A 25,570-nucleotide genomic window follows, 5' to 3' on the forward strand; every position below is an offset into this window, starting at 1 on the left:
TTCCGTTGTTAAGTTTATGCAAAAATGTACAACATTAATGGCGACTCCAAACTTTGCGTGATTGACAAGTGTGAAATATTAAACTCTTTAAAACGTATCAAAACATCACACAATGATGAAATTACACGATCTGAAACACGTTGCGTTTCACAATGTTACTCTTTTGCATAGGGTTCTAAAACGCACATTGCACCGGCACCATTAAATGGTTGGATAGAAAAATTTTTGGAATATAGCGCACTTTTTGCACTTTCGAAGCCAATTCTCTTATTTTTTTTCGAGAAAGTGTGTACAGTAAATCTCCGCATATAAGAACCTACTTTTTGAGGTTCAGGCTGAAGTAGGTTCTTATTGGGAAGGTACCTGGATTAATTTTATTCGAAAGATCCCATATTTAAAATTCTATGATTTATCATCAAAAGATGCATTCAACCCTGTTTGTTTCCTTTTGGCAATGTTATTAATGCAACATTACAAAGATATTTACAGAAAGACATTTGAGTGCACTGGCTGCCTTATGACAGTGGATGGATCTGGAGATGATCTCATATGTCCTCAGGAATTGAAAATTATGAATTATAATGCTTTTCTTTCATTTTCAACATTTTGGATTTTGCTATATATAATTATTTAAAAAGTCAAAGTGATTTTAAAGTTCTCTTTCGTTAAAGTGTATAAAATGCTGAAAATGCACAACTGAAAATTTTTATATCGATTGTGATTTTACCTCATCTTTAAAAATCTGGGATTAAATAAGAACCATTCAAAACTCTATATGTTTGCCCTTGGAATAAGAACCTATTAAATTTTATCACACTGAAACAGGTTCTTAATTAAAAGGTGCATAATTTTGGAAGAACAGCCTCTAGGTTCTTAATTTTGTAGGTTCATATATGCGGGGATTTACTGTATAGCAACTATAGAGATATATAAAAAACTTTGCAGATTTCCTTTTAATGAGAATCCTGTTCGGTGAGACAACACTGAATGATTTTACACTGATTGTAATGAGATGTAACGTTTGAAAGCAAAGTAAAATACATTTCAAAGTCAGTGTAATGAATACATGTAAATGATGCTCGGTAAGGAAGCTTGACGGAATCTTTAATTTTTTGTTACAAGTGGATGAAGCGCGCTGAGTCAATTAAGCTTCTATCAATTATGTATTCCAGTTCTCTAGAGTGAGAAAGCCAGAGCTATGAATGGTGGAAGGTCTTTACTGTATTTGCAATGATGGCAATGGAAAAGTTGAATTCAGATGTGAATGCATATCTAAAAAGCAGCAAACTTGACTTAAAGCTCCCTAGGGTTTCGATTCAAATAGCTTTATTTCAATATCCCATTGCAACATTTTATTGCCTTTATAGTCAGTTCAAAAACAATAGCAGAGACATTTTCTAGAATGTTTACGCCAATCTGTAGAAGCACAATCTATAAGTTTTTTAATTGATTGAGATGGTATGGTATTTGTTCATTTTGACTAGCATGTAGATCTCTTTGTTGCAAAAAAGTCCCAGGGATATGTTCCCGAATTTGAATATGCGAGCCTTCTTCACCTCTTTTTCAATAGCATTGCACAAGAAGGAAAGATATGTTAAAGATTTTCTGTTACTTTTTAGAGATGATGCCAATTCATGTTAAATTCTTCAAACAATTTTATTTTGTGCAAACATTTTAATCAAACATACAAATCGATTAACGATGTTTTAATACATATGCGATAAATACAACAGTTAATCTGTTAATAAATTGTTATCAAAGTGATGAAAGAGATTTGAAAAAAATCTCTTTGTCATATGAAACGATGAATATCTGTTGCAAACTTGAAAGTTTTTTATTGTTCTGAAGAACAAAGTCCCAATCAGTAAAGCTCGTAAGAAAATGAAGGTAAAGGGAGAATTTGGCTGACAATTATTTAAAATTATTTCGATAACACAAACTTTGAACATTCAAGGAGTAAACTGATAATGGCTTGGCTCCTTTTCAAATGATTATATTCACCTTGACTGATAATTATATTAAGATATTAATATTAAGATACTTATGATACATAAGAAGCCATCACAACACATGCTATGAACGGATTGATAACGATAATGCAATCGATGTGTAACAATATCAATATCAGCAAAGGCTTGATGATTTCGTCATTCAAAGCCTTTTGTCTGCATAAATGTATGTTTATTTGTAGAGCACATTGGCGTTAGGCTATATCCTATCTTGTCCCTTTGTTTATGTTGTTGTTGCTGTTGTTGTTGTTGTTGTTGTTTATATGCCCAGGCTTAAAAGTTAACGTGTGCCATAGCCACCACTACAAAAACGCTTTTTATTATTATCAGTCCTTTAAAGGCGCAGGTGTCATCTGAATTACTGTGCATTTATTTTGGTTTATTAGCGTTTTCTTCAAGTTTAAAGAATCTTTCTGTGGCAAGTTCGGCTTCTTTTTTAGTCTGCGTCGCCACGCTCTGTAGTGATGATGTTGGTGTCTTCCGAGGGCTGAAGCTGTTTCCTCTAGTTGACGTTCCCACTGGCTCTTCTATCTCTGCCTCCGAATCCAAGAAAGAAGGTAGGCCATCAGAGAATCTCGCTAAGAAGCAAAGAAAGTAAAACGGAAATTAGTTTACTGTTTAGAATTTGGAATATGTTCAATTAAGTCATGTGAAAGCTTTATTTCTTGACACTATTTTGTTCAGACAATGAGATGCTGTAAGTTTGTAATGTATCCCAACGACAAACTTTGTACTACAAACGATTCATGTGTAATTCCCAAATTAAAAAAAAAAGTTTTTCAGGTGCAGGAATTTTAATTATGCGAAATTACCAGTATTTAGCTTCTAAGGGCACAACAGGAGCTTTTTTGTTTTGTTGAACTTATAAATGAAAAAGTAAAGGGCTTGAGAAAAGATACTAAAATTTGCTAATAAGCTTTTTTCTACATCTGTTCTGTATTTAACTAAAAACTCATTTAAACAAATGCCTTCATCCCACAAACTTAATACGAAATAAGAAAATAAATGTCATAAATACATGAATACATTGTTAAAGTTGAATCCTAGATTGTGTGTAGTAACAAATCTACAAAGCTGCTGTTTTCAAAGGAAGAGTTTCAAGTTTCGTTTGATTACCAATCAACACTACCTACAATTTACAAGGTACAATACAATGCAACAAATGCAACTAAATAAGAAACATTTCAAGTGCATAAGACACGATCATTTTTATTCTCTTAAATCATCAGAGAAACATCGCTGGAAATGATGGTGAACTTAGTTTTTTCATTTGCGACTTACTTTCCTTAAAAAACACAGTTTTCCAACACTTAAATGTGTCACAACAAAAGCGCGGTCCGATCTCTGGTCACGTGACCCCTCTGACGCAAAGTGGTGGTGTATCTGTTTAATAGAACAAAGCTACTATATGGTTTCACTGTGAACGGACACTGTTGATCGCCTAAAGACTCTTTTCCCACCATAATTGTAACAAGTTTTATCTAGATAATTCAAGTAATGCCATTAAAGGTCGGAAAATAATTTAGGAAAATGTTTGGTTCATTATAAAATTGATAAAAAATGAAATAACGTGAGGTGTACATCGCCAGCCCCGGTCATGGTCATTATTTCGTAACTCACAATATTATCATAGGGCCAAGCCAATATTCCAAAATAAACATTTTGTATAAGAACAGAATTAGAAAACTTTTACTTTGAAACAGTTAAGTGCGTTACGGCAAACAAGTGTACTTGACTCTTGGGAACGATAGTACCTCCTTGAAGGAGATACCGTTGTGCTTGGCTGCCGTCCGGGAAAACCTGCCCCGACTGAAGTTCGCCGCTTGGTATTACTTATTAAAAATGATTCGTAAAGATATCAACCATCATCTTACTGAAGAACATCGTCCTCCGACTGATCTTTCGCGTACATTTCCTTCGCTTGGTCCGCGACTGGCGGAGGCAAAGAAAAATTTTCGTGTCATATGCACTTGAGTACAAAACTATAAACTAAACAAAGAAATGACATTACATAATTGTATATAATATTGATTGATTAAAGAGGAGCTCTCAAAGTAGGTAAACTAATCAAGAGAGAGCCCCCCCCCCCCCCCCCCCATCCCATAAAAGCAAAGAAACTAAAAAACATTGTATATAAAAATAAAATAAAAAAGAGCCAGACGTGTCTTGAGGGAAAATAACGAGCCTTGGTTGGCATCGCAAAATAGCAAGATTAAATTTAGAAGTTAATATAGTAAGCTTTTAATTTTGACCGAAAAAGGGAAATAGTTCCAGAAACGCGTATGAAAAGTGGCAGAATGTTCCATAATCTTGAGCCAAAGTATTGGACTGTTCGGAGTCCATAAGTTGTGATCCTTTTAAACGAAAGAAATAGAACACCTCTGGAAGATTGGCGTGTTCCAATTCTATGAACAGAAGAACTTGGGGTAAAGTAGTTATGAGAGCAGACAGGTCAGAGTTTGTTCAAGGCTTTATAAACAAAGGCTGACATATTTAGGTGGAGCATGCCCACAAGCTTGATCAGCTTTAACGAATTAAATAAGGGTGCAGAAGAAGCAGTAGTAGGATGGAACTTAATACATCTTAGGACTTTCTTTAGTATAATGGACAGACGGTCTAAGTAAGTGCCATAAGTAAGATCCCATACTAATATACCATAATTGAAAAAAGATTAAAAGAGTGAATCAGGGTCTGTAAAAATGCGTTTGTAAAAGAGAGAGTCTATAGAAGATCCCAGTAGTCCTAGAAAGTTTTTTAAAAAGTTAAATGATGTGGTAATTCAAGGAAAGATGTCCATCAATAAAGACACCAAATAACTTAAAATTGTCTGTTTGATAAATTACTTGCCAAATTTAAGGTTTATCAAAACAGGTAATTGCTTTCTGGGGGAATTGAAAAAGACAAAGTTTGTTTTGTCAATACTTAGTGCAAGTTTGCTACAGTCGAAGTCAAGCCAGGGTTTTACTTTATTGAGCTCCTTATTAACTTTTTTAAGTTAGATTTATCAAGTCATCAGATTCAAAATAAATATTGGTATCATCAGCAAATAAAAAGAAAGTAAGCATTTCAGATGATTTTGGTAAGTCACTTATGTAGATTAGGAACAGCAAGGGGCCTAAAACTGACCCCTGTGGAACACCACATGTAACATCACATGTCAGAGATGAGATACCATTAACTGAAAGAAACTGCCTATGATCACTCAGATAAGAGTTAAGGCAGTTTCTCTGATATCATAAGGTCCCAGCTTTTCTAAGAGAATACCACGATTAACAGTATCAAAGGCCTTTTGCAGATCAATAAATATTAAGTTGATTTGAGAAGAAGAGTTAAAATTTTAAGTTGATTTTAGCTCGTGAGATAAAATTCTAATTGCTTTTTGAATCCATTAAGCCTATGGAGCTCTACCATATTAATGGGAATATAATTCCATGCTTTCAGAGCCGAGTAGTAAAAGTCATGTATGCTCCTGCATTTCCATGTTTTGCAATTGGAGTGCTGTGTCCTAAGATGATATAAAGGCTGCCAAGGGACAGCCGGTTGTTAATTCTGAATGTTATAACTGATCGAATAAATCCTCTTCTTGGGGCAGTTAACACTTGACGTATTATAGATCCTATTATTTCACAGTCAATCATCAACTTAATATTCTTAACTAAAATTAATCTCTTTCATTGATTATGGTTAACCTAGCTCCGAATAATTAATCCAAAATCAAAGCTCATTGTTGAATAACGTCAGGTTTAATGACCGAAAGGACCTTTCTTCTTTTCAGCGTTATTGCTGAAGAATATTTCATTTTTTACGTTGTACAATGTGATTCCCGGCCTCTTCGCATCCAAAACATCGTAAAACACTATAATATCTTGTTATTGTCGTCTGCTCTGTTACTTTCCCTCTCTTTCTCTCTCTTTTTCTCTCTTTCTCTCTCTTTCTCTCCTGTACAATTAATTACCAGACAAACGTTATTAGAAAAAAGGGCTATTAAATATTTAAGAGAGAAGATTTTTGCCGGAAATAAACTCAGTAAGCGGCAAAGAACTATGTGACAATGTGAAAGTCTTTTGAGGCAGCTGCAATAACATGATTGATGATACAGAGCTTCCTCGAGTGTTTGTCAGTTGGCTGAAGTTGCGGAGAACGGAGGTTGTAGATTTCAACAATCACGTCTTTGATGCCTACCAAGAGTTGTATGTGCCGTGCTTGAAATTGAGGTTTTGGTTCCGCGCATTCGCATTGCAAAGAGTTTCTATCAGCTTCCAACGGCTGGAATCGTACGGGACGTCGGGTTCGTTATAATGTTTATAAAGAAGTACTAATAATCAAGATTGAGAGACTATTTCGGCGTCTGAGTCAAAAGATTTTTGAGTTTCTGTTCGTTTTATATATTTTCCACATATCTTTGCTGTTAGATCTTATCAAAAAACTTTTGCCATGCCGCAGATCTTCCAAAGAGAACTTTTTGTCGGCTCTTTGCGTATCGCGCTAGGAGTACTGGCAGTGGCTGCCAACGCAATACAAATGGTGTTTACATGTAAGACCAAGAAAAACCTTACCGCATTCGACAAAACTGTTGTCAGTTTGAGTTGCGCTGACGCTGTTTCAGCGATATTTTTTGCACTTTACGGAATGGCAAGGATACTGCACATCAAAGAAATAGCAGGCTTGAGCTTCGTGTGGTATGCTTCTATTGGCTTGAACTTTTCTGTCGTCGCCTCCTTCAACCATATCATTTTCATTGCCCTTCAGCGCTTCTTTGCTGTCCTCTTTCCACTGAACATCAAAAGCATCATCAACAAGTGCAGGTTCAATATCTTTCTTGCTTTGACTTGGTTCTCCGCGGGCTTGTATGGTATCCTCAGTGCTGTTACACGGATGGACTTCCTCGCTGTCAACTCTTATGTAACCCTTGTGTCTGGTGTGGCCCTGATTATCCTTTATGTGGGAATATCTTACACAACATCCAGGCGAGATCAGATTTGCAAGAACGCAAGATATCAAGCTACCAGAATGAGGAATCGTGCCGTACTCATTCATTCGCTTCTTGTGACAGTCGGGTTTGTCGTTTGCTTCTATCCATTTGCAATCACCTATCTCTTCATTTCGTACGACTTCACAGCTGTTGTTGTATCTGACCTGCTCGTCATGTTCAACACATTTCTTGATGTTGTCATTTACTTCTACATTCGAATATGCAGAAACTACAGGGAGAATCAAGTTGTCGAGCGCACCATACCAGTAACGCTATCCGTGGCACGTGCAGATGAATTGCTTGAAAGAACAGTAAAACGCGAGTCATGCCAGTTAGAGCTGCTGACAACAGCTCCAGAACCATGACATTTAATTTCAAATTCACGTATACTTTAGTACTTTTGGAATTATTAACCGGGACATTGGGACATTTAGCAAAAAGATCTTTGCTTGAGTTTTATTAAACTATAATTCAATCTGACAAAAAGAGTAGTTAAAAGAACAATTCATTTCAGCATACCATGATTCTTTAACTGTATATAGAAGGTTATTGCGGTGTAGGGTAGTTATATTGTAGGATTGACTTGAAAAGGCTTTCGAAATTCTACATAAAGAAACATTATAGCAAGTAGTATATCTTAATGAATGTAATTTTCAATTAGCCATAGGGGATCATTTGGTTTCATTTAATGTAAAATCTCTCTACACTTAATAACTGATATTGGTGCATTTGATATTGGAAAACGTTAATGTGGCCTTTTTGAGGACCCGCTGGATTGGCGAGCAGCCGCCAGGAGGAGCGCTTGATATATGCGTATATTCATTATCGGCAGAGTTGCCACTTGAGATTTTATGTACTGAATAGGTAAAGGTTTGCACCGACATCTTTATCATGCGTAGGCACCGACAAACAAATACGTAGCCATCAAGTGGCTTCAATTGGTGATTTCTGAGGGTTAATAACTGTGATCTTGAGCAGTTTGAGCTTGTCTATGAAGAATAGGGATGAGATCTCTGCATTTCTATTGCCAATCGTTTCCTGATTAAAAGATTTACAGAATTTTATTTCATTTTTGGTCTAATCAGACTTTTTTAACAATGCTAGCTTGTGGGCGAAAACGGTATTTCTAGGAGAAAGATGAATGGTTCGGAATTTGACTGTTAGATGGAGCATTGGGATCACAAATATGAACTTCGCTGTCCTGTTGTCTACAAAATAGAAAGAAATAGAAATAGATGCACCTGTTGCAACTGTGAGAGCTCCCTTAGGAAACCCCCTTAGTTTTTATTCTATTATTAGTATTTTCTTGTAATTTAGGCAGAGCCCCCGGCAGAGAGAGAGTGGAAGGAAGTGAGAGAGAGTTGGAAAAGAACCTAGGAGGGAGAGGACGAAAATGGTTGTGCGAGCAAAAACAATTGATTGTATTCTAGAGGAAGGGGAATTTATTTGCTGTCATCGTTTTGTTAGAGCTTTATATCCTAACCTTGGAGAAGTTGAAGTTTTTTTTTGAATAGAATCTATGCGAACAAACGCGCCTTTGGAAATTGGTTGAAATGAATAAGAACTCGTTTAACCAGGCTAACACAACTCTTTTAAACTAAGCATCTCACAAGACAAGATTGGTAACGAACAACGGATACATCAAGTGTCAATTTGAATTTTCAATTCGCTGCCTGATGCGTTCTACTGCTTTCCAGAGAAGTCGGAGCGTTTTCTTCTGTTTTCTTCTTCTTCAATCCCCGTATTTCTTTCTCTTATTCTTCTCTTTATTCTTAGTCGTATTTTTGCTTTTCTTTCTTCCACTTCGCTCTTCTTCTTATTCAGCATCTTCTCTCTTTTCCTTTTCTTTTTCCTCGGATCCCTTACTTCTTCTTTGACTTTTTCTCATTCCTTCTTTCTTATGCTTCCTCTTTCTACTTATTTCTTCTTCCTCCTCTTTCTTCTTATTATTTCTTCTTCCTCCTCTTTTTTCCACTTATTTCTTCTTCCTCCTCTTTCTTCTTTTTCTTTCTTATTCTTCCTTTTTCTTCCACTTATTTCTTCTTTCTCCTCTTTCCTCTAATTATTTCTTTCTCCTCCTCTTTCTTCATATTATTTCTTCTTTCTCCTCTTCCTTCCACTTATTTCTTCTTCCTCCTCTTTCTTCATATAATCCTTCTTTTTATCTTTTTATTCTTCTTTCTCTTCACTTTTATTCACATTTATCCCATTTCTGCCTATCCATCTTACGTGTCGCTGTTTCCTTTATTTTCGTTTTTCTTAACTTGTTGTCTCCTTCTCCTCCTTGCAATTTCACTTCTTTCCTTCATCTATTGTTCCCCAACCTTTACTTCATTTATTGATCCATCCATTTAGCTATCCTTCAATTCATTAATCAGTCCATTAATCGGTCCATCAACACGAGCATTTACATCTTCTACATCCCAGTCCTATTTCCTCCACATAGATCTCTTAACTTTAACTGGAAAACAAATGCCTAGGAAAATTGTTATTGTAAGAAGCTGAGGTCAAATAAGTTCTTACAAAGGTGAGATATTTCAACAGTTTCTTGTTTTTTTTGTTAAGGTTAAACCCCTAAGATTAACATTAACTTCAAATGATATGATTTGCCTGCAGAGGCGTGAAACCAAAAATCAGATAGAAAAATTTCATTTAGAATTCTCCGCAAAACATTGATTGATAATCTGAAGATTGGAGTGTTCTCGCATTCAAGATTTCTCCTTGTTAAGCAAATGCCTTTGCCATCGTTGTGCTAAATTTTAAAGTCAAAAATAAAGAGTGTGATGATGATAAATAATGAGACAAGATAAACAGTATGCTTTTCCCGGCTACATGTGCCAATTTTGGATTTTTCTTCAGTATGTATGAATACAGCTTTTTAAGTATAGATCAACTTTCTTGTTCAGTTTTAACCCGTAACGTAACCGCTAATTTTCTTACATAATCTTGAATGATTATTTACAAGATCGGTTTTTTAAGAAGACTAATTAATGTTGCAGCTTTCCACGTAAACTTATCTCTGTCCTTTAATCCAGATTTTTGTGTTACCTCAGATTTCTTTTTAGTTGCTCTATTGAAAGAAAATTTGATTCAGCGAAGCCTGTTTGAGATCAGAAGTGCTTATCCGTAAGCTCTTTAAGGCCTGAATTCCAGTTAGGTTAGAATAACTGGTAATTAAAGTTATAATCACCCAAAACTCCTCTTAGCTTTCAAAAATCGTTATAATAAGCTCATTCCATGACGAAGATATGACCTGCCGTCTGACCATGCTCAACATGCCGTCTGAAATTCTACAAAGATTCAAATTGTAAATTGTACGTCTGAATGCATATACTTAATGTTTGAGCGTATAACTACAGTGTTTGAGATAGTATATGGTATTCTAAAGAACTGCTTCTTGATGGCCTTGCAACTGAGACTTGCACTTGCTTTCTTAATACCACAAAGCAATCATTTTTAGCTTATGTTCGAAGAAAGTTCAAACCTTTTCTCTTCACCACTTCACTTCATTATGTAAAATCCAATACTTAATGCGAGCATAAGAAGAGAACATTTTGTAAATTGTAGTGATTTGCTGATCAAAAATGAAAAAAAACATTTGCCTTTTAATAAGGAATAGTTTTTTTTCATTCTGCCTTTTTTAAAATTTTTATATTTTTCTCCACCGAGCCGAGTTGAAATATATCTTTCAAAGGCTGCACTTAAAACTACATCCTGTGAACGAGACTTGCTGTTTTGAATTTTGGGCCTAGTTGAGCAGCATTAAAAATTAAACGATCAGGCAATTAAACAAAAGTATTGATTGCTGAGCCGGTAAGCCATCCGATGCTGAGCCAGTAACTCCATGCTATTGACCAATTTTGTAAGCAAGTCACGGTTTTACAAATATTAAATCCCTGTTATTTTTGTACGAAGGCAAATTTGCGATCAACCTGTTCTTTTTCGCATCCTCAACAATGCCAGAACTGCGGCCATGTCTTAGCGGCAGCCTTTTTTACTTTGCAATTTGGTCTCTTTCTGTCATAAACCTAGCTACACGTAGTTTTTAAAAATTTTTGGAGAGACATTAAATTAATGCAAATCTGATATAGGTTTAAGTTTGACTTTTTTAACAGAAGCATCACGAAATTTTTTTATTTTCTCATTTATGATTTTTATGCACAGATTATTTCAGCAAAAACGAATTTTTAGAGTACTTTAAGTACAGAAAGTTTTTTAGCGGATGATTTCGGAGAGTAAAAATCGAAGAAAATAGTTTTGGGGAATTTTTTTTAAAATTTTTAACAAGTAAATTTTCGGTCAAGTGTTGACCAACCTTTAGATGTTTAAAGCAAAACTACGTTGGGCTATTGATTCGTACATATTTTAAAGATTGTTACTGAGCTTTTGGAAAACTGGCCAAAACTTCTGAGTACTGAAAATTTGATAATGAAATGAAACTTTTAGTACCGAACTGGCTTAAATTCTTTTTTTCTTATAAAAATATGTGTATTTAAACCGAGCCCCTCTCAAAATCAAAGACTCTAAAATGCATAGAATAGTAAAGAAAAATGTATTAGTTTTCCTGTTTATGTATAGGTCTTTAGAGATCAGTCATTTCTCGAAGGCATAAATACTGTCGATTCAGATAAGACTGAGAAAGGAGAAGAAAATGACTTTAGCTTGGAAGAACAAATGTTTTCAAAATTTCGCAGACCTACTCATGTTTGAAGTTTGTAGCCTTTGTTTTTCCTTAATTTGAATACAGATTCAGAGATAAATTGATTTCCGTAGCTTCAGTTCAGTCAACTAACATTGCGCATGCGTAATTCATTCATATATTTTTGGCTCGACAAACTTTCGGATAACCCAAAATTTCGCATAAATAAATTTTTGGACAAATCTTTGTTCAAAAGTTTCTCCCGCCGAACATAACTGCACTTAATAAAGCTTTGAATGGGTACAGAAAAGAATACTTTAATTAAAGTTGGTTTTCTTTGAGATTTGTCCGGGAATATGTCAATTTTCCTTTAAATTACATTGAAAACCAAACCCTTAAAAAAGAATGCTGAATTCTGCTTTCAATTACGTACAGCGTCGTATTTAATCTATATATATATTTATTTAATTAGGAACTAAAGGAAACTCTATATTCTTTTCATGACTCCTAAACAAGATCAGTCAAAGATCAGATCCTGTGATGGAAACTAGTTTTGAACGCGAATTCGGAAAACGGATGTTGAAATGTTCAAAAAATGCAAAATCTACCGCCCGCCTTCATAATGAAACCCTGTTCTCCGTGCAAATGGACGATATGATTTGCAGAAGGAATGTTTTCGACACTCTCTGTGCTATCATAAAACCAACCTACCTCTTAAATCCCGTAATGTTTTTGTCCTTTTTGCTGCCTTGGCTTGCTCTTCGTCTTGGGTGACTGTTCTGTGTCTCCTGTCACATTTGAAACACATGACTTTAGATGATGACTTTAGAGGTCACAGAATAAGAAAATGGAAAAATATGCTTCATCATATTTGCAATGCATAGGACCTGAGACAGTTAAAAGATTAGCTGCTCAAGGGATATGACAAAAGAATGTGAAGAAAGAGAATGCCATTCAAGGGACGATATCATCTGAAGCTGAACTTAAAAACTGAATGTGAAGCATCTAAACGTTTTCTAGTCACAAAGCTTCCCTGCCATAGGTATCCACACTTTAGTTGGTCTTATGCATATATGAATAAGAATTGTACTTACTTTAAGACACACAGACAAACTGTCCATGCTGTACCCAGAAGACTGATTCCAATAACCAGACTGCTCACTATGAGGTAGACCAGACTCCAATCTGAAACGCAATTTAATTATGTCTTATGATAAACAAGCAGTTGAGCTTAAAAAGTGGGAACTTAGCTACACGTGAACATGGAGAGAATCAATAACTATAGAAAAATGTTCAATACTTCTGTAGTTTATGGTGAAAAGTTACTTTGCCAATGTTGTGAGTCAGAAAATTTCAGTAAACAAGGTTTTAAAATTGCTAGGTTGATGATATTATAACGAATGCTACATTGATGGTATCATAACGCTGATTGTAAACTTAATTCTTAAAACTTTGAATGGAGATTAATTCAAAAGCAACATTTTACCTGCGTTTACCCATTTATCTTCTGGTTTCTTTCGTCCGGGTGCAGTTATGTAGGCTATCTGTGATCTCTGCACCATACCAGGTGGTATTGGTACAGCTTTGCATAGGTCCGGACTGGTACAGTCGCCTGCATAACAATTGTCTCCTATCATGAGAGCCAAATCACAGTTCTTTTCTTCGCAGCACAGTGCAGCGCAAACCTCGATGTCATTGACAGCGGCTAGCATGCTGAAGTTCCCTGCCCTCAAGCCTCCTTTTAGTGTGTGATTGTACATGATATGGCTTCGTTTGCATCTTGGAAATCGATGATGATTCACAAAAAAGTCACTTTCCGCCATATTTGTTACTAGAAAACAGGAAGAATACATTTAAAGATTATGGAGGTTCCTTTTGTTCGTTATTTTTCTTTATCAGTGGTTATTGGTAGTGTTATCCTCGAATGCATACATTATCCAAAATATCTCACAAGAATAGTTTGAAGACTGAATGCTTCTGTAAGCTTTTAGACCAAGGTTGAGACGTCATCAGAAATCGTCGAATTGGGAACATTTGACAATGCCTTATATGGCAATAGTAAACAAGGCCTTACTTGTATCTGGCTCTATAGGTTCTTGGGTCCAAGCCAAATATGCAACTTTTGGCTTCAGCTGTGTTGGTTTTGCTGGTATTGTTTGACAGACTCTCTCATTATGACATGTGACAGAGAAACAATATCTGCCAATCATCAATGCCACGTGACCTTCATTTAAATCACATGCTCTGCCAACGCAGTCCTGCAAGTGTTCTGCCTTGCCGAGAGATGTATAATTTCCAGCTTTTGTGCCACCAAGAAGTGTTACGTTGTTGTAGATCTTCCGCGTTTGACACGTGCTCGGCCTAAGTATTGGAGATTGCTTCTGTGGAGGCTTTTGCAGTATCGGAGGACTTTGTATCTGTGGCTGCGCAGCAACAGCTGAATGTGAAAAAACTCTCTCAGTAGTGCAATTACATGAAGAAAGTGAAACACAAATATCGAAAAATACGTTTATTCCAAGTAATTGATGCTGAAAAATCAATCCATGTTTTTCTAGTGATTCACAGATGTTACCTTGTGTTTTTTCCAGGACATTCAATACTGTAAATGTTGTTGATGTTGCCTGATTTACGTTGGCATAAGCATTGCATAGTTAACACGCAAGTCCGTTTTGTTGGTGGAAGAGGGTTCCAAAACCCCGAGCAAAGTTGAATGGGTTGATTGTAAGAGATGTTACAATTAAAGTCTAAATAAATAGAATAACTCAATATGAAAACAAGAGCTTTTCCGTGCATCCGATTCCACACTCAACAGTGACAACAGATGCGTTTCAGATGTCTCCATATTTCTTTCTAGCGTCTCCGTTTTAAACGTTTCAGTTTACAAATTTCCCAGTTTTCTATTGCTTTGCTGTGTTGTTTTTCTCTGTTTTTATAGCGATGTTTCCAGCAAGAGGCCTGGGACATCGATTTTACGATCTTAACTTATGTAATATACACGTTTTTAAGAATAAGTTTTATAAGGGTTTTAGGCTCAAATTTAAGAATTTAAGAATTATTGCCAAGCTCAAATTTTCACGCGAAGAGTTTGAGCTACACCCATCCAGTATTGAAAAACATAATAGCAAAGATTAGAACTTTTTTCTCGATTTTTGCGAAGTTTACATGTTGTATTGCTTAAGTGAATTTAAGAATTGTTGCAGGGCCAGAATAGCAAGTTTCGAGCAAGAATATTGAGGCTCAGCAAAACTATGGTCCATTTGATGTAAGAAGAAATGATCCACTTGATGTAAGTGGCCATTATATGTGTAAAATTCATATGAGCCATTTAATGAACAAGTCTAGGCAGACCATACTATACCATTCGTCAGAAGTATGAATTTTTCGGTCGATTATATAACAGAATGATAGAGACTGTTCGCCGAAGTTCAAAGTGTCTATGCTTTGATGGGATGCTATCTGCGCTTTTCAAGAAAGAAGTTTATTTACTTTCATTGGATATTAAATGGAAGCAATTATCAGCCCGCATTGATAAACATTTGTAGCTATCAACGTAATTCCAACCCGTGTGTCCTTGAAGTTTTGTGAATTATTCACCAGCGGAGAGCAAAGATAGACTGGTCATGATTTTTAAAGATTATGAATCGAAAGGTTGCCAAGGTGATAAATCAAGTGATCATGGCGGCCCTTTGTTGACATCAAGCTTGTTTTTATTGATTTCCAGAATGCTTCTCAAAGGTTTGGTTCATTGACTAGGAAAAAGATATGCACTTTTCTTGGCTTATTAGTATACAACAGGAGCGAGCTGAAGAAAATTCCTTATGGGAGCGATCCCCAGGTTTGCCGACAAAAATAGCGTTCCTAAAGTGACACTGTTTGCAGTGACAGAACCTGACCAAAGTGCTTCCCATTAAACCATTGAGCCATCTAAGCTTAAACGAACAATTTTTAGCCAGGAACAAAGTAAATGATGTAGATAAATTCGTTTATTGCTTTTAATTTATCTTCAAAGTTTAAATATTGGAGTAATTTATAATATAACTTAGAATCTAGAAGTTGTTTGTATTTGCCGGAAATCCAAAAGTTGAGTGGGGCCACAAGTCTCGTACTCCCTTTGTCGACGCCCATGCTGTGCAATGTTTTAGGCATGTTTTTATTTTATAAGGAGTCTAGCTCATGGCCTAGTACTTGAAGTTACTTATTTTAAGATATCTTTTTATCAAATTGTAGTTGTTAAAGCTCCTTATTAGCTCCTTAATTTAACTTCACATTAGAATTCTGTATCAGTGTCGTTAGATTCTGAACTGTAGCTATAAAAACAGGATTGAAAACAGAAAGAAATCTAGAAAGACGTATTATATATGATAAAGTGGAAATTCAATCAAGAAGGAAAATTAATTGCTCGAAATTACACAATGAGATATGCAAAACCTTCCTTCGTAACACACAGTTTACCTATGTGATTTTTATCTCCAAATAAATGGAACTGGCCTCGTAGTTCTTGATTGTTTGCAATGATGAAAATATTCAAAAATGAAATGTTTCTCAGGGACCCCGATATAATACTGCCGGCTCTTTAATTTTCTTCTGTCCTCTACATGTAGCTAGGTTCCTTATATAAAAAAGGAGGAAGGCGGTTGTTTGCCTTGACGAAAATACGCTAGTGTGCCTTAACCCTTTCGTTATTGACAGAATTTTAGGATTTTTGCCTACTTTATCTAAAAATTCAGCAAAAATTGATTTTTCAAGATAACTGGATGATCTTTTGCCCAAGTAATCATCAATAGCTGTATTTTATGCAAATGATCTTATTATGCCAAAATTATATTATAATTGGACATTAATTAGCATTCAATTTGCATAATTGAATATAACAGAAAAGAACTTTATTTATTAAGGTCAATTATCTTCAATAATAAAACACTTAACTACTTTTTTCTTTCAATAATGTATTTTGTCATAGTCTTAGCACACTGAGTTGAAATATCAATCATTTTTCTTGAACAGTCTTTTTTTAATTAATTAATATGCAACAATGGGTCTAAAACAATTCAATTCAATTTGGCAAGTGCAATTTCGATTTTGACTATTAAGAGAAAGAAAACAAGTAAAAAACACAAAATCTTGGAGAGAAAAGATTGTAATTTTGACCAAATGTTCTTTTTTACTTTTTATGCTTTTTTATTTTTTTCTTTTTTTTGCTTTTTCTCTATCTAATCTACATGAATTTACCAAAAACAACAACTAATCTAGCGATCACGACTGTAACTTAGGAAAGCTTCCTTGTACTGCTCAAACTCTGGGGAATGGAAAAGCAAGAAGCAGTTTCTTTCTCCAATACACAAAGGGATATCACATACAACACAGCAAAATGATGAGGTTTTTGCTCTATAACTTTGATCTATGCTATGCACTGACTTCATAACTGAGCAAACTTTGCAAACTTGGTGTTTCTCAAGCTTCACCGGCAAATGCCCTTTCTCTAATCTATTCTGCCACAATTCCTTTTTACTAACTGCCTTCTTCAAAGTTGCTGATCTTTGCTTTGCACTATTTACTGCATGAGCTGTTGCCTTACAGATGAAGTCCTCTACATTACTAACTTTAGTACCTAAATCTGCAAATGATCTGACCTCTGGTTCTGCTCTAATGGCTTTCTGCTCAACAAAAGCAAGCTGAAGGGCTAAATCCTTTTTAAAATCAAGAAAAGAATAGTTCTTAGGCATTTTCTGCTCAGGGGTTGGGTTTCTAAGCTCTCTCCAAAACACATATGCATCCCAAGCACAAATATCAACAAAATGAAAGAATAATGTTTTCCAAAACTTTTTAGTCCTATATTGAACAGAATACATATGGTACATCTGATCAGACAAATCTACACCATTCATATCTTTGTTATAATCTGAAATGCATTTAGGCCTCAAAACCTTAACCTTTTTATGACTTCCATCAACCTTTGTATTCCTTGTACAATAATCATAATCATTGGCAGAATGGTAGGTGGAGAGAACAGAGACAACATTCCTATCAACCCACTGTACAAGCAACACATCATTCGGCTTTTCCCCATTTCTAATATACCTTATTGTTCCTTGATCAAGTTTCTTCCCCCAAGACTGCCTATTTTTCATTACCTCAGGAAAGGATGAGGAATTTTCCCTTACAGTACCAACAGCATTTATACCAACTGAAGTCAAATATTGGAACAATGGGACACTGCAATAAAAGTTATCAGCAAAAAGAACATACCCCCTGTTTACCAGAGGTTTTGTTAAATTAATAACAACTCTGGCAGCTAATTGGTTGATGAGATTTCCTGCATTTTCTGGATTGGGGTTTTCATTAAAAGCCTTAGCTCTACCAAGTCCTCTTTCTATCCCTTCAAAACTATTATCAACAACACTGAAATCATCCCAATCATCCTTTCTGCTTTTACCAGTATAAACCACCATATCCCAATTGTAGCCTGTAGCAGAATCAGCTAGAACCCAAAGTTTGAAACCCCATTTAGTGGGCTTATTCATTATATATTGTTTGAAGAAGAACCTACCCTTAGACTTAACCATACGTTCATCTATAGACACACATTTACCAGGAGTAAAAAGTTCCTTACAGCGACTTCGCATATGGTCATAGAAATTCCTTATTTTTCCTAATGGATCACTTTTGTCCTCTGTCTCAGGGTTTACACAATGAAGGGCAGCAAGTATTCCACAATACCTAGAAAATGTTGGAATAAACATTGACCCAAGAAGACCAGAAAAAAGCTTATCATTCTGCCAGTAGTTACGCCTAGCAGGGGCCTTAACAATACCCATATAAAATAGACAGGCAAGAAATCTCCTAAATTCCATCAAATCAATGGGTCTCCACACATGGCAACCATGGTCCTGGGACATGTAGCTTTGACCTATTCCTTGACCATACACAGCATAAATGTTTGAGTTTTCAATTATGGTTCCCATCAGATCAAAAGAAAAAAAAAGCAAGAAAAAGTCTAAGGCTCTACAAGGGGCACTGCCTCTCGCCCAAACTACTTTTGGGCCAACACTGCTTACATTATGTGGTGGAAGCCACTTCTGTTCCCTATCACCTGTGTAGCCTAGAGACTCTGCCAAACTACAATCACTATCCTGATACTCCTCTTCACTAACTTCTGACTCGTCTAGATCTCATCGACTACTACAGCTCCGTCCAACTCATCGTCCAACTCAACTGGATGTCCTGAACCAGCCAGACTCTGCCTAAAACAAAGATATAGAAAATAAGCAAAGACAAGATGATTTATAATTTGGTAATTTCTGCAGCAGTGCAACAAATAGTAAAGAAATCTAAGTGAATCTGTTCAGAGCCACCATATACAAAATCAGCTGATTTGTTTATCACGGGCCTAAAATTTCTTGAAAACCACTCCCAAAAAAAACAAAACTTTTTGGCGGTACTTAGTTAGCCATTATTCTAAGATTTTCACTACAGCTTCAGAAATGGTTCTTCTTTATCGCTAATGTATCCAAAAGTTTGAAGGAAACAATATGTAAACTTACGATCCACTCTCATTCGAAGTTTCAGGATTTTCTTCTCTTTGTCGCTTCCTGCAGGGCTTCCTTCGTCTTGGTTCGTCCACTCTTTCCGTCAGAGGTGCTACAAACCGAATTTCTACCTCTCTACCACTTAATAAGGCACAGTCGATCTCAAATTCATCTTCTGAGTCAAGTCCGTTCTCATTATCCATTTTAAAATCAATTTTGAAAAACACGCCTCATTCACGACATACGCAACAAGATCAGTCAAGATGGCGGTTACAGGCCCACGTTGTCTGGGATATTTATACGAAAGAAGCGCATAAATTTATCAAATAAGTATAATTTTCTAACTGTCCAATCATATTTGAGCAATTTTAGCATAAGTTAAGGAGGGTATGTTGCCTTGGAGCTCCAAAATAAAATATTTTCGGCTAGAGTATCGGTCACGTGGTCTTATCCAGATGTACATCTGGATAAGGAATTAAAGGGTTAAATGAGAAACGAAAAATGAAAAAAATTCTAAAATTGAAGACGATCTCGGTGCCAAAATAAAATTTTCAGATTGCTAGTCACATCAACCATTTTTAGGTTTTATCTTCTATTCTTAGCCACACCAGAAAGAAATACAAAGCAAAGCTGCACGTTTATCCTCTGTCCTGTCTACACACCGGCTTAGAATAACCCAGAACAATAACAGTCTACAAAGCCTTTGTTTGCCAAGATCCCGCATTCATCGTCGGTACATATGATATCGAACTTTTTCACAACACAGTTGGCTGAATGTTTTAGCGTGCATTTGTAATCCAGCTTTTGGAAGCCAGGATCGCGTAAAGTTGTGGTTCGACGCATCGTCGACTCATTCTGTGATCGGCTATCGTCAGTCGCCAAGCCTTACTTAGTGTTAAGTTTCTATGCGCGCGGAAACTTAACACTGACGGGTTGGCGAGCACAAGTTGACGCGATCCTGGCTTTACTCTTGTTAGAATATACTGAACTTTTTGGATTTTATTGGCATAATAAGTTTAACTTAAAATAAAACATTTCTCCTTTTTTTCTTTGATCAATTTAATTTAATTTGATCATTGCTTTTTTCTTCTATCATAATCACTTTTTACTTCTGATCTTTGTCTCAAACACCTATCGTTTAAATATCATGACTTGCTATCTAATATTAGCAGTTTATTATAAATCGGTATTTTTTTTAAATAACTTCCCGTGAAATATTCTAATTTGATCAATACACGAAATCAATGCCTAAGAAAATTGCTTAAAAATTTCGAAAAAAATAATTTCTTGCAAAATTAATTCCCTTAAAAATGAAGTTGAAAAATGAAGTAAAACTCTATCCTTTACATCTAAGATAAATTTCATCTTTATTCTTTGATATGTTGAATACAAAATTACTGATTTTAGCTTCCTATATTGAATAAAGTAATTTATGGAAAGTTTTTTTGCAATAAGAATCAACTTTCTTTAAGAATGGAGAAACATTAGCTAGATGTAACATTGAGTTGACAAAAAGTTTGAATGCATTTGTTGAAACGCTCAAGTTGAACCTAAATGCTCCCTGTTAGAATGCATGCATTTAGATTTACTTTTTTTCAAAGCTATTAATCAGCAAATTTCGTCGCTAATTAAGTGGTTGGTTGTATTTTCCTACTGTGGCCTGGCTATTTCTAATGAGCAGGAGAACATCCGACTTTGCATGGCTTACTTAGCCAGAATTTTTAGAAAATTTATCAAAAAATATGTTTCAAATCATACTGTCGAATTCTTTTCCAAATTTAGAAAACATGATGACAAACTGCAGTGGCAAAGGCTCCTTTCAAGTTTGAAACGCATAAAGAATTACTTGCAATCAACTATAAGTCAGACAAATTGGATAGCTCGTCTCTTCTAAGCATCGAGCATGATGTAATAGACATGCCTCTCAAGGATGACATTTTCCTGACTTTGCAGCTTCAAAAATGCGAAAAAATAATGTTGATATAAAGTATGTTATTACAAAACTTATTGTTTGACATTTTCGTAATAATGTTTTTAATTTGTAATTGTCATACATCTGAACTTCTTATTTCACTTGAACTTTTCTGCTGTTTTTTTCGCTTTATCGGTAAATTTAGCTTTCAAATTTTAACTTTTCTGATGATAGCACTTTTCGAACAGTCGCCACATTCGCTTGCATTATTTGCAGCAAATTCGCAAAAAAAATTCTGCCAGTGTAAACTGAACTTCGAATTCGAAAGAAAAATTTGCAGCCAAGAAATTTGTGGTGAAAAATTCGCTTCGCACGAGAAATTCCTCTCGTGTAAATCAGGCTTTAGAACTTAAGGGTTTCAAAATTTTTCATTTAAGATTTTCTTTAAAATCTGTATCATTTCTTAATTGCTGCCAATTAAAAAACCTTGCCATTCCCTCCCCATTCCCTTGTCGTTCCCTTGCCATTCCCTTGTCGTTCCCTTGCCATTCCCTTGTCTTTCCCTTCCCATTCCCTTCCCATTCCCTTGTCGTTCCCTTGTCGTTCCCTTCCCGTTCCCCTGTCGTGCCCTTCCCGTTCTCTTCTCGTTCCCTGGTCTATGTATAAGATGACATATCTTTGAAAACCCTTCTAGAAGTCACCTGATTTCTAAAACTTACGTCTAACTTTCTTTTGCACCTCTTTTCTCCTGATATACGCTAGCTGGGGTGCCAGTTTTGATGGCTTGGCCTTTATCGTTTGGCAGAGCTCCTCGCTGTGGCATTTCACTGCAACACATGTCTGGCCGATCATAAACGCCAAGTCACACTTCTGCAATTCACAGCACAGGGCGATGCACATGTTGATGTTGTCAACCGAGCCTAAATCAGTAAAGATCCCCGACTTCGACGCACCTCGCAGTGTCACATTGTACAAGACAGGACTGTGCGTACAGATGAACGCCTCCATCGCGTTTGAAGTTTGTAGAGTGACTGAAAATGATGCAAAAATAATTATAAAGGGTATGAAATTTAGATTTTTTGCTCTTTATGCTGATTAATTTGATTAGTTTCAAAATACAATTCGATATGCAAAAAATTTCTTCATCTTTCACTTTACTAAAATCTAACTATTTTCACTATTTACTTAAGGAAACATAAAACAAAATTTATATGCAAAACGTGTTGGATAAAATGCCTTGAGCTACAATTAAGGTGGGCTAAATATTCATGACTCGTTATTCATATATTTCATTTCCATTGGATACTTAATTTGATTTAATTCCTCTAAATATCAATATTTTTAAAGTTTTTATTAGAAAGATACAGTAAAGCTTAGTTTCACAGAAAACAAATAGTGGTTGTATGATTTTCTGGGACCAACTTTTCTGGTCAAGGTCTCACCTTCCTCGTTTAAGTTCTCCTTTGAGCTCTCTTGATTGCCAGATTTCCATATGTCCTCTTCTTTTGGACTTTCATTGTAAGGATCAGGAATCGTAACCCGTCGAACTTTAACAAGCTGTACTACAAAATTCGACACTGATGCTGGCGTTGTCTCGCAATGTTCATCTGAGTAACACGAAACTGCGTAGCAGTGGTTTTGCGGCATGAACGCAACATCACAGTCTGCCTTCTCGCAACACATTTGCTTGCATTTATGAATGTCTGCAGCGCGCCCGAGGTGTGTAAATACTCCGGCTTGTTTATTTCTGCTAAAAGTGTGGTTTGATAGAACTGTTTCGTAGGTGCAGCGCGTAAGCTTCGATAGTTTGCTGTGTGCTGTGATGAGAAACAAGCAATACTGTTACACAATCAACATCCTTTAAACTTTGAATTTCATTTCATTTCAAAGTTAGTACATTTTATACTACCCGCACTACCATATCTTGTATCCTGTACTTACTTATTTTGATCAAATTTGTTGTTTTTTAACAGTTGTCTACCGATCTTCATCAAAGTAAATTCGCTCGTCGACATGAGAGGAGATCAAGAGTGAAAAAGGTTTGTCTTAAATGCAGAATATGTGATACGTTGTTGAACCAGTATGTTGGGAAGCTTGATACTTCAACGGCAAAGTTTTATGGCCAAAATTTAGAATGCTGCACTTTTCTAAAAAAAATGATTGAGAGATTGGCAGATTTCGTTTTCTGGGATAGTTAAACCTAGGGCGTGGGAATGAAGTGGTTCGTTTCCCCCTGATCAGTTAAAGTCAAAGTATGACATGTCAGTAATCGTCAATACCATCCCATTCATTAACATTATTATTATTATGATAAATCATCATCATCCAACATCAATCATATTTCATGATTATCATCATTTTCCTCTTTGATCCATGTCATGCTTACCTTGATCCCGGTCATTCTCATTAATTGTCATTTTCATTTGTCTCATTATTTGATCATCATCTATCATCTTTCATAATTGTCATCATTTTCATCATTGGTCTTTCTAATGATTGACATGATTATGACCTCTCTCACCAACCATCAGTATTATTGCTTTTATAAGATCTCATTTCCCCATTATAGAGAAAGGCTAATGTTTACATATGATATTTAAAGCTCGATGAGCCTCTTATGTAGAGAGGTTATTTGTATCTTCTTCAGAGAGACTTACTGTTAGTTTTTGCTTTTTTCCTGTTATATTGTCCCATTTGGTTTCATTTGTGATGGGGTTGATTATTATACCGAAAAATACATGCTTTAATGATAAGTCATGAATTTTAATTTAATATTATTTTGCAATACTAGCAGTAAGCGAAACTTTATGATATTTCAAAGGTTCTTACAAACTTGATTCACAAGATTTGTGATCTATATTAACACAATTCTTTTATAATGTGGGCTACTTTCTAAATTATAGTTACTAGTTTGTTAATATCGATGTTAATATCTTAATATCTATGTTGATATCTTACCTTCTCTTGTTGTCCTTGCACTGAAAACCAGGCAAATTTGAACCAAAATGAAGACAACTTGCTCCATCGATCAACTCCTCTTGTAACTGACAAGTTTTTGTTTATGAGTTGACTCTCATCGCATCTTCAGAAAAATCACATATTTTTTAAACAATCTTAAGAATTGTATTCCATCATGACATGTCAACGGTAAGATCGTGTACCACGTTCTTATAATGGGTCCCACTACAGCTAATTGTCATCGATGAAATTTAATGTAACGTAATCTATTTAACTTTGTTTTGCTTTGTGTTGGAAGCCGCAAATAATTTAGGCCCACTATTTTTGGTTTGGTTGAGTGAACACTGGTGGCTCTCGTTTAGCCGATGCAAAAGCCATGTGAACAAACGGCCAGAACACCGGCTGTCCAACGAGCCTACAGGTAAATCATGAACAACTCTCATTTTCTTCTCGTTAACCGTCTGCTCCTTCACAGCTTGAATTGTGTCCAGCGGCAGCGCAAATATCACTGAAGAATATCTACTATTGTAGTTAGTAGTTCTTCGAGGGGCGATACACTCTTGCAAAAAGCGTACGATATTTCGCCTAAAACAAAAGGATTTCTGGAGATTTTCAGTTAAAAGAATATGACTTTCACAAAAGGTGTACGAGATTTTTTTAGAGTGATTTGCCCCTCGGTTCGCAGCGCAGTTGAAGTGGTTTGGTGGAACCAACCCCTAACACCCTTCTGCTTTCTTATCACGATCGATCCTTTTTTTCTTAAGACAGGAGCGCTGTTAAAATTTACCAATCTTTGGTATTTTATGTTGAAAATTATGTTGAGCAACAATAGTCCCGAAGGATACTTGAGCTTCCTACATTCAAAATTGCGCGTGATTTGCCGATCGAATGTTTGTAGAGTTGGTTTGTATCAATGCATGTGATCTATTTATCTAAATCCATATGCTGAATTTCACACTACTGATTGCTTCAAATGAATTATCTTCATGGCTCGATTTGACATTGAGTATGGGCTACCTAGTCTTTTCTGACTAGAAAGACTAACTTTTGAAATCAGGATTATGAATTTAATTCTGCAATACCGTTAATTAGCTTCACCGTCACCATTGCTCAACTTACTTTAATGAGTTCAACTGCTTTCCGAAAAGCAACAGACAGGGTGAAAGATGTTCTATGGGCACCACACCCAACTGAAACAAGAGGGCCCAACTGAAACAAGAGGGCCCAACTGAAACAAGACAGCTGATGGGAAATTGGTGCTGTCATCGGCAAATCTAGCCAATCTTAGCTTTATCTATAATAAAGTTCTAGAGCCACACCTAGAAAAAACATGCCATGTCCCTCTGATCCTTGTCACGTCCCTCCTTTTTTGAGAATTCTTTTCACTTTTCTTGAGAAAAATTAATTCTTAGTCTGTTTCTCTTCTCCTCTACCAGCGTTCCTCATTCCAAACGTTGCCCCACTTTCTTGCTTTGCACCCCTCCCTTCCCCTAGTGAAGTTCAGTTGCGATACCCTGGTCACTGTTGAGGCTTAAGCAAAAAAACAAAATTTGG

General features: G+C 35.8%; 1 protein-coding gene across 1 annotated transcript; it reads right to left on the reverse strand.

Annotated features, from left to right (window-relative positions):
• Positions 1–629: 629 nt before the first annotated feature.
• On the reverse strand, positions 630–25,113 carry LOC135690007 (uncharacterized). Its single transcript, XM_065207409.2, has 8 exons — positions 24,017–25,113; positions 22,501–22,875; positions 21,778–22,089; positions 13,695–14,057; positions 13,107–13,451; positions 12,715–12,805; positions 12,332–12,408; positions 630–2,587 (listed from the first exon to the last, which is right to left on the reverse strand). Exons 1-8 carry the CDS (start codon positions 24,081–24,083, stop codon positions 2,379–2,381), a joined length of 1,839 nt encoding a protein of 612 aa, XP_065063481.1. The 5' UTR covers positions 24,084–25,113; the 3' UTR covers positions 630–2,378.
• Between the last annotated feature and the right edge of the window lie 457 nt (positions 25,114–25,570).

This window comes from Rhopilema esculentum, chromosome 5 (genome assembly GCF_057945365.1).
Source record: "Rhopilema esculentum isolate cy_ngs chromosome 5, ASM5794536v1, whole genome shotgun sequence".
Taxonomy (NCBI): Eukaryota; Metazoa; Cnidaria; class Scyphozoa; order Rhizostomeae; family Rhizostomatidae; genus Rhopilema; species Rhopilema esculentum.